The 16,702-nt window shown below is 43.3% G+C and overlaps 1 protein-coding gene across 2 annotated transcripts in view; it reads left to right on the top strand.

The window, feature by feature from the left end:
* The window catches only part of LOC138665224 (uncharacterized), an 82,492-nt gene that overhangs the window by 46,882 nt on the left and 18,908 nt on the right, over positions 1 to 16,702 (top strand). The window contains exon 3 of one of the 2 annotated variants that reach the window (XM_069752513.1): positions 9,720 to 9,770. The exons of the other annotated variant lie outside the window; for it this stretch is intronic. Coding sequence (XP_069608614.1) covers positions 9,720 to 9,770 — 51 coding nt within the window. The remainder of the gene's footprint in view (positions 1 to 9,719; positions 9,771 to 16,702) is intronic. 2 annotated transcript variants of the gene reach the window in all.

Raw genomic sequence — 16,702 nt, 5'->3', positions numbered from 1 at the left:
AGACCCCGTTAGGAACTTATCTAGAGGTGTGGTGAGCACTTTGACCCACCAAGTGCTTCACAGAAGTTTATAATGCAGAACCGTAAAAATAAAAAATCATATTTTTTCACAAAAATTATCTTTCGCCCCCGGTTTTTTATTTTCCCAAGGGTAAGAGAAGAAATTGGACCCCAAAAGTTGTACAATTTGTCCTGAGTATGCTGATACCCCATATGTGGGGGTAAACCACTGTTTGGGCGCATGGGAGAGCTCGGAAGGGAAGGAGCGCCATTTGACTTTTCAATGCAAAATTGACAGGAATTGAGATGGGACGCCATGTTGCATTTGGAGAGCCACTGATGTGCCTAAACATTGAAACCCCCACAAGTGACACCATCTTGGAAAGTAGACCCCCTAAGGAACTTATCTAGAGGTGTGGTGAGCACTTTGACCCACCAAGTGCTTCACAGAAGTTTATAATGCAGAACCGTAAAAATAAAAAATCATATTTTTTCACAAAAATTATCTTTTCGCCCCCAATTTTTTATTTTCCCAAGGGTAAGAAAAGAAATTGGACCCCAAAAGTTGTACAATTTGTCCTGAGTATGCTGATACTCCATATGTGGGGGTAAACCACTGTTTGGGCGCATGTGAGAGCTCGGAAGGGAAGGAGCGCCGTTTGACTTTTCAATGCAAAATTGACAGGAATTGAGATGGGACGCCATGTTGCATTTGGAGAGCCACTGATGTGCCTAAACATTGAAACCCCCCACAAGTGACACCATTTTGGAAAGTAGACCCCCTAAGTAACTTATCTAGATGTGTGGTGAGCACTTTGACACACCAAGGGCTTCACAGAAATTTATAATGCAGAGCCGTAAAAATAAAACAAAAATTTTTTCCCACAAAAATTATATTTTAGCCCCCAGTTTTGTATTTTCCCGAGGGTAACAGGAGAAATTGGACCCTAAAAGTTGTTGTTCAATTTGTCCTGAGTACGCTGATACCCCATATGTGGGGGGGGGACCATCGTTTGGGCGCATGGGACGGCTCGGAAGGGAAGGAGCGCCATTTGGAATGCAGACTTAGATGAAATGGTCTGCAGGCGTCACATTGCGTTTGCAGAGCCCCTAATGTACCCAAACAGTAGAAACCCCCCACAAGTGACCCCATATTGGAAAGTAGACCCCCCAAGGAACTTATCTAGATGTGTTGTGAGAACTTTGAACCCCCAAGTGTTTCACTACAGTTTATAACGCAGAGCCGTGCAAATAAAAATTTTTTTTTTTTTCCTCAAAAATAATTTTTTAGCCCCCAGTTTTGTATTTTCCCAAGGGTAACAGGAAAAATTGGACCCCAAAAGTTGTTGTCCAATGTGTCCTGAGTAAGCTGATACACCATATGTTGGGGTAAACTCCTGTTTGGGCACAAGGGAGAGCTCAGAAGGGAAGGAGCACTGGTTTACTTTTTCAACACAGAATTAGTTGGAATTGAGACAGGATGCCATGTCGCGTTTGGAGAGCCCCTGATGTGCCTAAACAGTGGAAACCCCCAATTATAACTGAAACCCTAATCCAAACACACCCCTAACCCTAATCCCAATGGTAACCCTAAACACACCCCTAACCCTGACACACCCCTAACCCTATTCCCAACCGTAAATGTAATCCAAACCCTAACTCTAACTTTAGCCCCAACCCTAACTTAAGCCCCAACCCTAACTTTAGCCCAAACCCTAACTGTAGCCTTAACCCTAGCCCCAACCCTAACCCTAACTCTAGCCCTAACCCTAACCCTAGCCCTAACCCTAACCCTAGCCCTAACCCTAGCCCTTACCCTAACCCTAATGGGAAAATGGAAATAAATACATTTTTAAATTTTTTTTTTATTTTTCCCTAACTAAGGGGGTGATGAAGGGGAGTTTGATTTACTTTTATAGCGGGTTTTTTAGCGGATTTTTATGATTGGCAGCCATCACACACTGAAAGACGCTTTTTATTACAAAAAAATATTTTTTGCGTTACCACATTTTGAGAGCTATAATTTTTCCATATTTTGGTTCACAGAGTCATATGAGGTCTTCTTTTTTGCGGGACGAGTTGATGTTTTTATTGGTAGCATTTTCGGCACGTAACAATTGTTGATTGCTTTTTATTCCGATTTTTGTGAGGCAGAATAACCAAAAACCAGCTATTCATGAAATTATTTTGGGGGAGGCGTTTATACCGTTCCGCATTTGGTAAAATGGATAAAGCAGTTTTATTCTTCGGGGCAGTACGATTACAGCGATGTCTCATTTATATCATTTTTTATGTTTTGGCGCTTTTATACGATAAAAACTATTTTATGGAAAAAATGATTATTTTTGCATCGCTTTATTCTGAGGACTATAACTTTTTTATTTTTTCGTTGATGATGCTGTGTTGCAGCTTGTTTTTTGCGGGACAAGATGACGTTTTCAGCGGTACCATGGTTATTTATATCCGTCTTTTTGATCACGTTTTATTCCACTTTTTGTTTGGCGGTATGATAATAAAGCGTTGTTTTTTGCCTTGTTTTTTTTAATTTTTTTAGTGCGTTCACTGAAGGGGTTAACTAGCAGGACAGTTTTATAGGTGGGGTCGTTACGGACGTGGCGATACTAAATATGTGTACTTTTATTGTTTTTTTATTTATTTAGATAAAGAAATGTATTTATAGGAACAATATTTTTTGGGGGGGGGAATTTTGGGGGGAATTTTTAAAAAATTTTTTACACATGTGAAAAAATTTTTTTTTACACTATAACATTGCCCCAGGGGGCATCATGTTATAGTGTAAAATCGCTGATCTGACACTTTGCTGTGCACTGTGTCAGATCAGCGATCTGACATGCACAGCTCCAGGCTTCACAGTGCCTGCTCTGAGCAGGCGCTGTGAAGTCACCTCCCTCCCTGCAGGACCCGGATGCCGCGGCCATTTTGGATCCGGGGCCTGCAGCGAGGAAGGAGGTAAGAGACCTTCGGGGGGCTACGGGGGGCTCAGGGAAGCACGCATGGAGCCCCCTCCCTGCGCGATGCTTCCCTGTACCGCCGGCACACCGTGATCCTGTTTGATCGCGGTATGCCGGGGGTTAATGTGCCGGGAGCGGTCCGTGAGCGTGTCCCCCCGCCAGCGCGGCCGATCGCTATGACGTCAGATGTCAGAAAGGGATAGTACGTCAGATGTCAGAAAGGGGTTAAGGCCTCTTTCACACTTGCGTCGGTACGGGTCTGTCGCTATGCGTCGGGCCGACGTACCAATGCACGTTGTAAAATTTGTGCACGACGTGGGCAGCGGAAGCAGTTTTTCAACGCATTCGCTGCCCATTCTGAAGTCCGGGGAGGAGGGGGCGGAGTTTCTGCCGCGCATATGCGGTTGAAAATGGCGGACGCAACGGACAATAAAAGTTCACTTGAATGTTTTTTCGTGCCGACGGTCCGCCAAAACATGATGCATCCGTTGCATGATGGACGCGACGTGTGGCCATCCGTCGTGATCCGTCGCTAATACAAGTCTATGGGTAAAAACGCATCCTGCGAGCACATTCTCAGGATCCGTTTTTTTGCCAAAACGACGGATTGCGACGGATTGCTAAAAACGCAAGTGTGAAAGTAGCCTTAGAAACATCGGCCTTTCTATTATATATCCGTTTTTTCCACCGGATCCGTTTTTTTCCGCAGGATCCGTTTTTTTCCGCCGGATCCTATTTTTTCAAAACTCGCCAGATTGTGCCTGATGGCAAAAACCTGATGAGTGAAAGCAGCCAGATATATGGATAGATACATCTATGCATCTATAGATATATCTATCTATAAATATATCTATAGATAGATATATCCATAGATATATAATAGAAAGGCCGATGTTTCTAAGGCTACTTTCACACTTGCGTTTTTAGAAATCCATCGTTTTTGGAAAAAAACGTATCCTGCAAATGTGCTTGCAGGATGCATTTTTTTACCCATAGACTTGTATTAGCGACGGATCTCGACGGATGGCCACACGTCGTGTCCGTCGTGCAACGGATCCGTTGTGTTTTGGCGGACCGTCAGCACGAAAAAACGTTCAAGTGAACGTTTTTTTGTCCGTCGCATTTAATATGGAGGAACAAGAACGTGCATTGCAGCAGTAACAACATGCAGTGAATATCGAACAGGAAGTAGTGACTAGACTAATTTAAGCAAACCCAGTGCAATACAAAAAGGGGGAGTGCCCAATATTGAAACAAAAGAAATTCCATTATAAATACAAAATCTAATCCCATGCTTCATTCAATATGTTGACTTTATCCAATATGTTTTTCGCCTTGGTACACTAACACCACAAGACCTTAATGAGAATTTGGGGTTTAAATCATTTTTGTAGTAATATTGGTTGTTTTTGAGTGGTTTTCCCCTGGTTTAGGTTTGGGGTTCCTCTTTTAACTCATTTTTAATTGTATTATGTTTCTTCTTTTAGATTTTAATGAATTTCTTATACTTTTCAGAAACGTTCGTGATGAAGGATTTGTCTATAAATGGCGGAATAATATTTGGCCATGAGGAGCCTTAATTTATTTATTTATTCAGCAATATACAGTGGTGGCAGTACAATTTCCGTAACTATGAATTCATCAGCAAGAAGACGGAAGATGAAGAAGGAAATGAGGGGGAATGGGGAGGATTATTATTGAATCTAATATATGTTTATATATGGAATTATTTATAAAAATATTTTTTTCCTCTTATCCCCTCCCTTCCCCTTGCCTTCCTTTCTTTCCCTTCCCCCCTCTTCTCCTTTCCCCCTCCTCTCCCTCCTTCCCCCCCTCCCCCCCTTTTCCCTCCTTTACCCTTCTTTTTTTTTGTTTTACACTTCTTTTCCTTTTTATATTTATCTTTATTGTTTATGTATAATTGGGATATATATCAGATTCTATGTATTCATGAATATCCTGATTACAATTGGGTATTATAGTTTGGCACATGGTTGTGGTAGATATTATTAATTATCACAATATGTGGGGGATATATTGATATATATATATATATATATATATATATAATGAATATGCACTATTTATTAATTTATTTATATCAATATATTATCTATTAATATCTATTCCTTTTTTTATATTTTTCTATTAATAATTAAATTTCTTTTGTTTTAATATGGGGCACTCCCCCTTTTTTTATTGCACTGGGTTTGCTTAAATTAGCCTAATCACTACTTCCTGTTCGATATTCACTGCATGTTGTTACTGCTGCGATGCACGTTCTTGTTCCTCCATATTGCTCTTTTTGCCTCAGAATTGCGCATGCGTCGGGTCAGATTCCCCTAGACTTCCGGAGATGCCTATACATGTGACCGCAGTGCACTCCACTGCGTTCCAGCTGGCATCATCACCCGGAAGTCTCTTTTCCTCCTCCTATGGGGATGAAATGTCCTGGCGCATGCGCTATCATGTTCTGAGGCATAACCAATCACCATCACGGACGGTCTATTTTAATAGTGTCGGCACCCCTTACTATTCACGCCCCCGGAAGAAGTGAGAAGAGAAACGACGCCCGTTGGGTGGGAGGGAAGGACACAGGTCTGCGGTAAGCATCCCGGATTTATATGGTCCAGTCTGTCGGCATTTGCATTTTAATGTTATATATACTGTGACAATGATGGATCTTTATTGTTAATTATATTCTTAATATCGGGATACGGTCTTTACATTAGCAACAAGAGGATGTTTCATGGATATTACTTTTATGTACTGTATATTGAATATATTTTTTATATACTAATATCCGCCTGCTCCTTATATGTATTGTGAACTAGCAGAATGGACAAATATTGACATATTACCCTAATTATTGTTATGAATAACTTTTGGTATCATTTGTCAGTATATATATCCGACATTGTTGCTTAATATACGGTTCCTGTGTTATTTTTCCCTCCACATGGAGGTCTTTATAGCCCTGTTTATTTTTAAAGGTTTTTAATTTAACCCCTTCAACCCGGAGCTTTTTCCGTTTTTTCATTTTCGTTTTTCGCTCCCCTCCTTCCCAGAGCCATAACTTTTTTATTTTTCCGTCAATTTGGCCATGTGAGGGCTTATTTTTTGCGGGATGAGATGTACTTTTGAACGATACCATTGGTTTTACCATGCCATGTAACAGAAAATGGGAAAAAAATTCCAAGTGTGATGAAATTGCAAAAAAAGTGCAATCTCACACTTGTTTTTTGTTTGGCTTTTTTGCTAGGTTCACCAAATGCTAAAACTAACCTGCCATTATGATTCTTCAGGTCATTACCAGTTCATAGACACCTAACATTTCTAGGTTATTTTTTATCTAAGTGGTGAAAAAAATTTCCAAAATTTGCTAAAAAAATAAATAAATAAAATTGCGTGATTTTCCGATACCCGTAGCGTCTCCAATTTTCGTGATCTAGGTTCAGGTGAGGGCTTGTTTTTTGCGTGCTGAGCTGGCATTTTTAATGATACCATTTTGGTGTAGATACGTTCTTTTGATCGCCTGTTATTGCATTTTAATGCAATGTCGCGGCGACCAAAAAAACGTAATTTTGGCGTTTTGATTTTTTTTCTCACTACGCCATTTAGCGGTCAGGTTAATCCTTTGATTTTATTGATAGATTGGGCGATTCTGAACGCGGCAATACCAAATATGTGTATGTTTGATTTTTTTTTATTGTTTTATTTTGATTGGGGCGAAAGGGGGGTGATTTGAACTTATATATATTTTTTATTTTTTTCATATTTTTAAACACTTTTTTTTTTTTTAATTTGGCAAGCTTCAATAGCCTCCATAGGAGGCTAGAAGCATGCACTACACAATCGCCTCTGCTACATAGAGGTGAAGTACAGATCACCTCTATGTAGCAGAAATGCAGGTGTAATTTGAACGCCGACCACAGGGTGGCGCTCAAAGCAATCGCCCATCAACAACCATAGAGGTCTCAAGGAGACCTCTGGTTGTTATGGCAATGCACCGCTGACCCCCGATCATGTGACGGGGGTCAGCGGTGCGAGCATACCCGGCCGCGCGGCCGGGAGCGCTAGTTATATGCCGCTGTCAGCGCTTGACGGCGGCATTTAACTAGTTAATGGGCACGGGCGGATCGCGATTCTGCTCACGCTCATTGCGCGTACATGTCAGCTGTACAAAACAGCCAGAGCCCACCTCAAAGCAGGGGATCTGCCAGCTGACGTACTATTCCGTCAGCTGGCAGAAAGGGGTTAATATAAATAAAAATTAATTTTTATACTTTATCATGCTATAATCACTTTGTGTCTGTGGGCAATTGTACCTTAACGGATATTGTTGTTGAAATTGTTTGGGAGTGTCTATATCAGCGGTTCTCAACCTGGGGGTCGCGACCCCGAGGGGGGTCGAACGACCAAAACACAGGGGTCGCCACCTCTCTCACCTCCCCATCCACCTTCCCCCGTATGCAGGCTCAGACTGGGGCACCGGGACACCGGAGAATCCTCCGGTGGGCCCCGCCCGCCCCCAGCCCCTGCCTCCTTCATTTGTCCCTGCCCTGCATGCGGCGGTGCACAGTTTATTATTATAGCCGGCGGTCGGCGCACATGCTGTACTGAAGAATGTGAAGTGCTGTGCAAGCAGCCGCGCGGCAGCTGCTCGCTCCTTCACATCTGAAATGATCACACACACTCATCTCGCACTGGCCTGCGACGGCGACGCCGAGTCTGTGCTCAGAGGCTCTTGATAAGAGCGGCCCGTGCGCAGCGTGGTGCGAGTGCCGACCTCACTGACTTCAGCCAGCACACAGCACAGTCCGAGGAAACAGCTGACTGTGTGACTCAGAGTCAGAGAGGAGAAGACAGGGAGGGACACACGCACCCGCACGACGCACTGTCTGCACTGAGTCTGCACTGTTCATCATCACCGACCTGTTTATTGTTACTTTGCCCGCCCTCGACTCCGCCTCTTCATCAATAAAACTCTGTGGTCTGACTGGAGTCTGGACTAAGGGTGTATTCTAATGCTGATTGGCTGACAGATGCAGGCAGGAGCAGCCAATCAGCATTAGTTGTCACAGCACACCTCAATGAGCTGTGCTGTGATTGGTCATCTGTCCTCCTGCCCAAGCAGCACACCACAGGTCAGGCACACAGGCGCGCGCACTGTCTGCAATACTATGATTGGAGGCTGCCTGGAGCTGAGGGACGTCACATTTTTTTGGATGATCGCAGCCAGTCAGTAAGGTGTAAGTAAAATATGCCTGCAGGCAGCCTGCAGCATAGTTTGAGACACTGAGACAGTTATGGGAGGCCCCCCTCTGCACCGTTGCCCCAGATAGATACTCCACATAAAGCTGTGCCATATATACAGTGCTCTGCACCGTTGCCCCATAGCTGTGCCATATAGTGCTCTGCACTGTTGCCCCATAGCTGTGCCATACAGTGCTCTGCACTGTTGCCCCATAGCTCTGCCATATAGTGCTCTGCACCATTGCCCCACAGCTGTGCCATATAGTGCTCTGCACCGTTGCCCCATAGCTCTGCCATATAGCGCTCTGCACCATTGCCCCATAGATGCTCCACATAAATCTGTGCTGCTGCTGCTGCAATAAAAAAATAAAAAAACACATACTCACCTCTCTTGCTTGCAGCTCCTCGGCGCCATCTTCCCGGCGTCTCTCTGCACTGACTGATCAGGCAGAGGGCGGCACGCACACTATATGCGTCATCGCGCCCTCTGACCTGCACAGTCAGTGCGGAGAGACGCCGGGAAGATGGAGCGGCGCCTGGCGTGTGGAACGAGGGAAGGTAAATATGACATACTTACCTGCTCCCGGCGTCCCGCTCCTTCCCCCGGACAGCTGATCTTCGGTGCCGCAGCCTCCTCGAGTATATATGGTAATTGTTTTTGTGATTATTTATTATGTTTGATTTGTAGCAATGAGAATACAATACATAATGCATATCAGATATTTACATTCCGAATCATAACTAATAAAATTACAGTTTTAAATTATTTTTTGGGTTGGGGGTCACCGCAACATGAGGAACTGTATTGCGGGGTCACGGCATTAGAAAGGTTGAGAACCACTGGTCTATATGGCAAATTACTCCTTATGGACATATAGAATTAGATTCTGAATATGCAAGGTCTGTTCCTGAATCCACTCTGGGTTCAATAAGATAATATTCGTGTGTGATATTATCTTGCCACCTTGGCATATTCTATCTAGAGTCTAATATATCTACCCAGCTTTTGATCAATCCATGAGGGAGAGTTTAATATATGACAAGAAAGAAATATATCTTGGTACTGTGTTAGCCAGTAGATAGAAAAATATTTAGAATTGAGAGTCCTCAGTGGTTGATACCTTTTAATGGCTAACTGAAAAGATGGTAACAAATTGCAAGCTTTCGAGACTACACAGGTCTCTTCCATATCAAAAAAGAAGACAGCGCCACAACGGTCAGTGAAAAATAACTTACAGATTTAATCTGCCATCTGCGGCGACGTTTCGGTACAATGACCTTTATCAAGGTCATTGTACCAAAACGTCGCCACAGATGGCAGATTAAATCTGTAAGTTATTTTTCACTGACCGTTGTGGCGCTGTCTTCTTTTTTTATATGGATTGGACTTTGTAGCTGGGCTGACCCCCTGGCAGTGACGTGCGCCACTAAGCCTGTGAAGGCCGTATGGGTATAGGGTGCGGTTTAACGCATTTTTTGGATTTTTACACAGGTCTCTTCATCAGTCAATTCCCCAATTCACATCAGGACTACAAGATACCAGGTACTTTCAGCTGCATCACTTCTAATGTGGTGTACCTAATTATTTGTACTAAATATCCCCCCCTGTATGTGGGGGAGACAGGGCAAAAGCTTAGAACAAGAATGAATTCTCACCACCACACAATAAGAGAAAAAAGAATGGATCTACCTGTGGCAATACATTTTTGTCTCCCAAATCATAACATTGTGGACATGAAATTACTTGTGTTAAAAGGTAGCTTCAAATCTCAGAGAGACAGAAGAGTCTGGGAATATAAACCGATGACGACCTTTGACAGTCTCACTGCAGGAATGAATGTGTCGCATGGATTTATGTCTTTTTACATCAACTGAGGAACTTGCCCCTCAGACTATGAGGGGTCATCACAACAGAACCAGACCCCAATAAAACAATCCTTATCTAAAAACAGGCCCAATATTTATGGACATAACTGTTTATCACTCATGGTACTTCTGCTTCATGTCACCTGTCTTATCCATGGTCTGTCTTATCCATGGTTTTTCCCTTTTTTTTTCTGTGCTATGTTGTGCATAAATATGTGATTCTTCAGAATTTGTTTTAGTCTTTGCCTGATGAAGAGACCTGAGTAGTCTCGAAAGCTTGCAATTTGTTACCATCTTTTCAGTTAGCCATTAAAAGGTATCAACCACTGTGGACTCTCAATTCTAAATATTTTTTATATGACAAGCGCACTCTGCACCTATACTGGTGAACTAAACATAGACACTTTTCACACAGCATATGGTACATACATGGGAAGCATTTGTCTGACATTTCAATCGCATCCATACATGCAGTGCTTCTGTACTTTCTCGCTCCCCACATTTTATCAAAATGCTCTGGTGCCAATGGACAAAAACATAAATCACATCTGTTTGTGGAAACTCTTACTTAGTTCACTATATCCTCTAATTCACGTCCTGAGTACCGGGTTGCATTAAAAATGAGCATTTATGTTCACATAGATTGTTTACTATAAGTTTTTTCGAGTAGCAACTACTGTAACTAGAAAGTTTTATCTTGCTCACTGCTTTAAATGAGAAGGTTATTTATATATTGAGCACACATCATTTAGTCTCCATACAGCACCAGTGCTGCTTTGTACCCCACAACACAGTATTGTATCAATATATCAGGACATAGTATATTCAGAACAGTTATTCAGAACAGTTAAGCACAGCTCTATCAGTACTACTTATCAATTAACAACTGACAAAGCATCAATAGTTAGCTAACCAAAAGCAGAATAAAAGTAATAATGAAGGAAAGAAACATAGAACAAACATAGGACAAGTATAGCAGGGCATAGCAGAGCAGGGTCAAGACAATGTAATTACAAAATTTACAGTATTAACAAACATTGACTTCGTTACAACCAGACAGACAGGAACCCTTGTTATAGATACAGACAAAGCAAATGATGGAAAATAATTGCACTTCATAATGAACCAAGAACAATTGTTAACAGCACTTAAAAAAACAACAGACAAACAAGAGACAACAAATAACAGATACTATCTTTTACCTGAGGGTTTTCCTGTTAGAAATCCCCAAAAACTGACTCTAGAAAGCCTCCTTTCCTGGAGAGAAAACTGTGTGAGTAATAAATCTACTTACTTACCCGGGATCTGGTTTTCTGTTCAGGACGGAGGCAGTCAATTGTTCAGTCTGAGATGAAAGTCAAAGGGGAATGTTATATCCCGCTGAAGGCCTCCGAGCTGTTAGATGAGAGATTTCTTACCTACTCAGGTGTTCTGTGCTAGGTACCCAAGAGATGAAGCAATAATAAGAGAGACACACTGCTCATTGGCTTTCCAAATAGTGTCTGCTTAATAGGGGGTTAGGGTGTTCTTTTATAGTACAAGATCAAAGGGAAATGAGGTATTACACAATAATCTGGCAGAAATATGATTTATACAATGGGTTGTCAAAAACATCCTGGGATATGAGATAAATTACTTGAGAAAATGTGGGGGTACTTCCAGCATGTCAATGTGTTCTGGTTAAAAAGGTAAAGTTCTCAAGAAAACTTGGCTGAACAAATAGAATTTCTGGGTGGTTACAGACCATATTATTGAAAACAACAACATGTCTTTGACAATTTCTGGGAATCTAAAACTGACCACCGGCCATGTGAATATCGGCATGTAGACAAATGATAACTGGAACATAGGCCATTCTTGCATAATACTATTTTCTTCTATTTTTTCAGAATAGAAATGAACCACTTCTTTCACAGTGTCACTCTTGGTTTTTTTTGTTCTTTTTGGCATGTCAGGGGATCTTCAAATGTGACATGGCATCCCCAATCTATTTAATCCAAAATTGCTTTCCTTCTGTTCCGAGCCATGCGTCCAAACAGTAATTTTTCACTACATATGGGGTATCGGCATACAAGAAATTGTATGGTCCATTTTCTCCTGTTACCCTTGTGACAATTACAAATTTGGACATGTTCTTTTTAATTTAAGTGGTGAAAAAAAATCCAAAGTTTCTAAAGAAAAAAAGTCGCCATTTTCCGAGAACCGTAGCGTCTCCACATTTTTCATGATCTTGGACTTGGTGAGGGCTTCATTTTAGCGTGCTAAGCTAATGTTTTTATTGATACCATTTTGATGAAGATATGGTCTTTTGATCACCCACTATTGCATTGCAATGTTGCAGCAACAACAAAAAAGTAATTCTGGCATTTTGATATTTTATCATTATGCTGTTTACTGATCGGATTAATTCATTGTATATCTTAATAGATCAGGTGATTCTGAACTCGGCGATACCAAATATGTATATTTTGTATTGTTTTATTTTGAATGGGACAAATTGAGGGTGATTTGAATGTTTATACTTTTTACATTTTTTAAATATTTTTAAAAACTTTTTTTCTTCTTTATATTTGCTTCAATATTCTCCATGGGAGACTAGAAGCTGCAATAATCAAAAATTCTCAGTTTCTATGAGTGCAGACCGCTGGGCGGCAATGACAACCACAGATCCCAGGTTATCAAGCCATCAGTGACCCACGGTCATGTGACACGGATGCCAATGGGCGAGATTAGTGATGCACTTCCGGTGCAACACGTTAAATGCTGCTGTCAGAAATTGACAGCGGCATTTAACATGCCGGCTGTTAGGAGCACATGTCAGCTGATAAAATCAGCTGACATCTGCTGTAAAAGTTGTGGGCTCATTGTCTGAACGCGCAGCAAACAGGGGGAGACCACCTTAGACGTAACTATACATCTACGGTGGTGAAGGGGTTAAAGTTCCAATACTAGCCTACCAAGACTCTTTGGGGAAAGTTTTCGTAGCGAATGAGAAAGAGTATGAAACAATGAAACAAAGGCTTATGTACGGTGTGATTTTTTTTTCTATTCTGTGGCTTTCCATCTTTGAAAATGTTCCCCTTTTCCTGTCGCAAAAGGTGTTTTGGGGATCTAAGCAGTGACTACAAAAAATTTTGGAGCAGCACTAACTCCAGTTGATAAGTTCCTGGGATTCAGTTTACAACTAGTGAGAACAGAAGAAATACACGGGGCTTTTGATTTCCAACAAAATTCAGGGCTTACCTGAGTGTCTTTTTATTTTATATCCTTCATGAATATACTGTAGCTGTTTTGTATATAAATTGTGACTCTTTATTCATAATTGAAAATAGCAGAATGCTTTGCATAAGTAAAAAACATTCCTTGTGACCCAGCTTAGTTGCACCTGAAGTGATGGCCGAGGGTCCACCACGGTGCAGATAGACTACCGTTCACAAGATGAGGTGTAAACAACAAAGGGTAGATTTATTGGAAGGCAAGGAATGAAGTGGATGAGGAAGATGCAAACAGGGATATGCAATGGCAAAAGATAATTTACAAGAGTTATATTCTTTAGCTTGTCCGTAACATAGCACGGTGCTCCAACTGTTAGAGATTCAATATATGCCACAAAAGCAAATGCAAACAATAAACAAATACTACGTATAACCTCCCTGGCCTCTACTAAGCAGGCCACACGGCTCCTGTGCACTGACTATTGAAGCCTAGACTAGGCCCTGACATGTGCACAAAACAGGAACAAACTCGCGGTGATGTTGGGGACTCAGATCCCGTCCTGGGGCACCCCAACAGTCTAGCACGGTGGTGCACACGGCTTTCTGCCAGCTCCATGGAACGTGGTCTTCTCCTTGCTTCGGGGTCCTGGAGGTGCTCCTGGAAACTGTACGTTATCGGCTGTGGGTCCTCTCTTGCAGCTATAAGCACAAAGTTCTCTCTGCAGCTGCTCCAGCTCACACATACTGTCCAGGCTCCTCCCCCACCCTCTGCTCAGTCCAGTTCATTCGCATAGTCTATTGCAGGGGAGAAGCAGAACATTCCATCATGCCAGACAAGGGAGTGCAGTCTCTTAGCACCACCCTCTTAATGATGGTCGTCCTCGGCCATCATAGCATCAATGTCAAAGTGTAATGAGGAAACGTGCAATGCGGAAACAGCACCTATAGAGGAGGCAACAAATTTGGAAAAACAGACAGAGCACACTGCATTAGACCTCTAGGATCTCCGGAGCTCTTGGCTGTCAGGCAAGGCTTGACTATTTTCCAGAGGAACAATTGCTGCAGGAGTCATCATGGGCTCTTGTCTGGTCTTGTCCTCACGTGGCGGTACTGGTACATCTGTGGGATTACCATCTCTGTGCAGCTGAGGACCCCCTACTGTGTCAGGCACGGTCCACCACTCATCATCGATTTCACCATCAGGCATGACAGATTCAGGAAGTGGAGTAGTGCCTTCAGGCGACAATGGTGTAGAACAGACCTCAGACCAACAGGGCCACAGCATATTTCTGTGAAGTGCTCTAGGGGCTGACGCCCAACTCTCAATCTGCACCTTGTAGACAGGGCCGTTAGCAAACACTCGCTCGATTACTCTGTAAGGCTGAACTTCCCATCTCTCACTTAGTTTTCCCTTGAGGCATTTCTCTCTGACTAATACTCGGTCTCTGTGTTGGAGTGGTAACTCTTGAGCCGGTTTGCAGCAAGTATGTTCTTTTTCTTGCAGCTGCTGACCCACCAACCTCCGTATTGTTTGTAATCGTTGCCTATGCTCTTTCACCCATGAGGTGACAGTTCGCTCCATCAGCTCCTCTGGCTGTTCCAAATTCAGCTCAATGATCTCTCGTCCAGCTCTTCCAAACAGCAGTAGATGGGGGTATAACCCATGGTGGAGTGGACCTGATTGTTGTAGGTCCAGACCAACTCTGGCAGGTAGTCTGGCCAACACGCCTTCTTATCCTCCTCCAACGTTCTCAGCATTTGAAGTAAGGTTTGGTTGAAGCGTTCACATGCTCCGGTGCCTTGAGGATGGTAAGGGGTGGTCCGGGACTGCTCGATGCCATACATACGATACAGTTCCTCCATCACCTTGCCTTGGAAACATGCGCCTTGGTCGGAGTGGATGCGCTTTTGGCACCCATACACCCGGATGAAGTCTTGACAGATGGCTCGTGCCGCCAATTCTGCAGTCTGATCTCTAGTCTGGGTGACTACTGCGAACTTAGAGATATGATCGGTCATCACCAAACAGTACTGTAGCCCCCAGGCCGATTGTGCCACAAGGAGATAGTCGATCATCAAGACTTCTAGCGGCTCCTTAGTTTGTATGGTCTGGATGGGTGCCCTCTGTTCGGTACTCTTAATGAGGTCACATACTCGACATTGCCGGCAAACCTCTTCCACCACAGACTCCAACCGGGGGCAATACACATACCGCTGTAACCATTGGTAGGTCTTTGTGGGCCTGAAGTGAGCTCCAAATTTGAGGGCTTCTTTAGCTACTTCTTGAGCCATTCTTCCTGGGATGACCACCTACCACCTTACTTCCATATCTTTTGGCTGTTGTTTCGTACAATATAGCACTGACTCTCGCATTTCCAGTCTACCCCACTGGTGTAACACACTCTTCATTTCAGAGTCCAGATCATCTCTCTCTTGTTTGCCAGGCTTCCGCATCTGAGTTACCCACCATTTCATCTGTCTCAGCCCTTCGTCTTCATCCTGAACATGTCCCCATTCCTCATTGGTTCTCCCCAGAGACCGGGGTAATGCGCAAGCCTCCCTTCTTGACTGGGCCACAACCACTCGGGGCTTAAGCTTATGAAAGTCTGGGGTTTCCTTCTCTTGGAGTTGCTCATCGAGATCCCCCATTGAAGTCTCCACAGACACTCTTGACAGCCCATCAGCATTTGTGTTTTCAGTAGCAGAGCGATAACGGATGGTAAAGTCAAACTTGGCTAGGCGAGCCACCTACCGTTGTTCTAAGGCCCCCAATTTAGCATTCTCAAGGTGGGCCAGGGGATTATTGTCTGTTCGAACTTGAATCTTGGTCCCTGTCAGGAAGCCCGCAATCTTCTCTGTCATGGCCTACACCAGGGCCAGGAGCTCTAACCGGAAGGAGCTGTATTTGTGAGGGTTTCTTTCGCTGTCTCGAAGGGACCTGCTGTCATACCCGATGACTCTCTCATGTCCATCCTGTATCTGAGCATGTACTGCACCAAGTCCATGAAGGCTACCATCTGTGTACAACAGGAACGGTTGATTGAAGTCTGCGTAGGCCAAAATCGGGGCTGAGGTAAGGGGATTCTTTATAGCCTGGAAGGCCTCGTCTTGTCTCTGGGCCCAAGGGATGTACTGGGTCTTCGAAACTCCAGCGGTCCCCCTCAGCCGCTCATTGAGAAGACCCAACACCTTTGCGAAGTCTTTAATGAACCGTCGGTAGTACCCGGCGAGCCCCAGAAAGGCCTGGAGTTCTCTCACTGTTCAAGGGACTGGCCACTTCTGGATAGCAGCCACTTTTTCTGGTGAGGGTAGAACTCCATCTTATAACACTATGTGGCCAAGGTACTCGATCTCTCTCTTGAAAAGGTGGCACTTTTTTTGCTTCACCTTCAGG

Source organism: Ranitomeya imitator, chromosome 2 (assembly GCF_032444005.1).
Source record: "Ranitomeya imitator isolate aRanImi1 chromosome 2, aRanImi1.pri, whole genome shotgun sequence".
NCBI classification, from domain to species: domain Eukaryota; kingdom Metazoa; phylum Chordata; class Amphibia; order Anura; family Dendrobatidae; genus Ranitomeya; species Ranitomeya imitator.
This window is presented reverse-complemented; position numbering and strand designations above follow the sequence as displayed.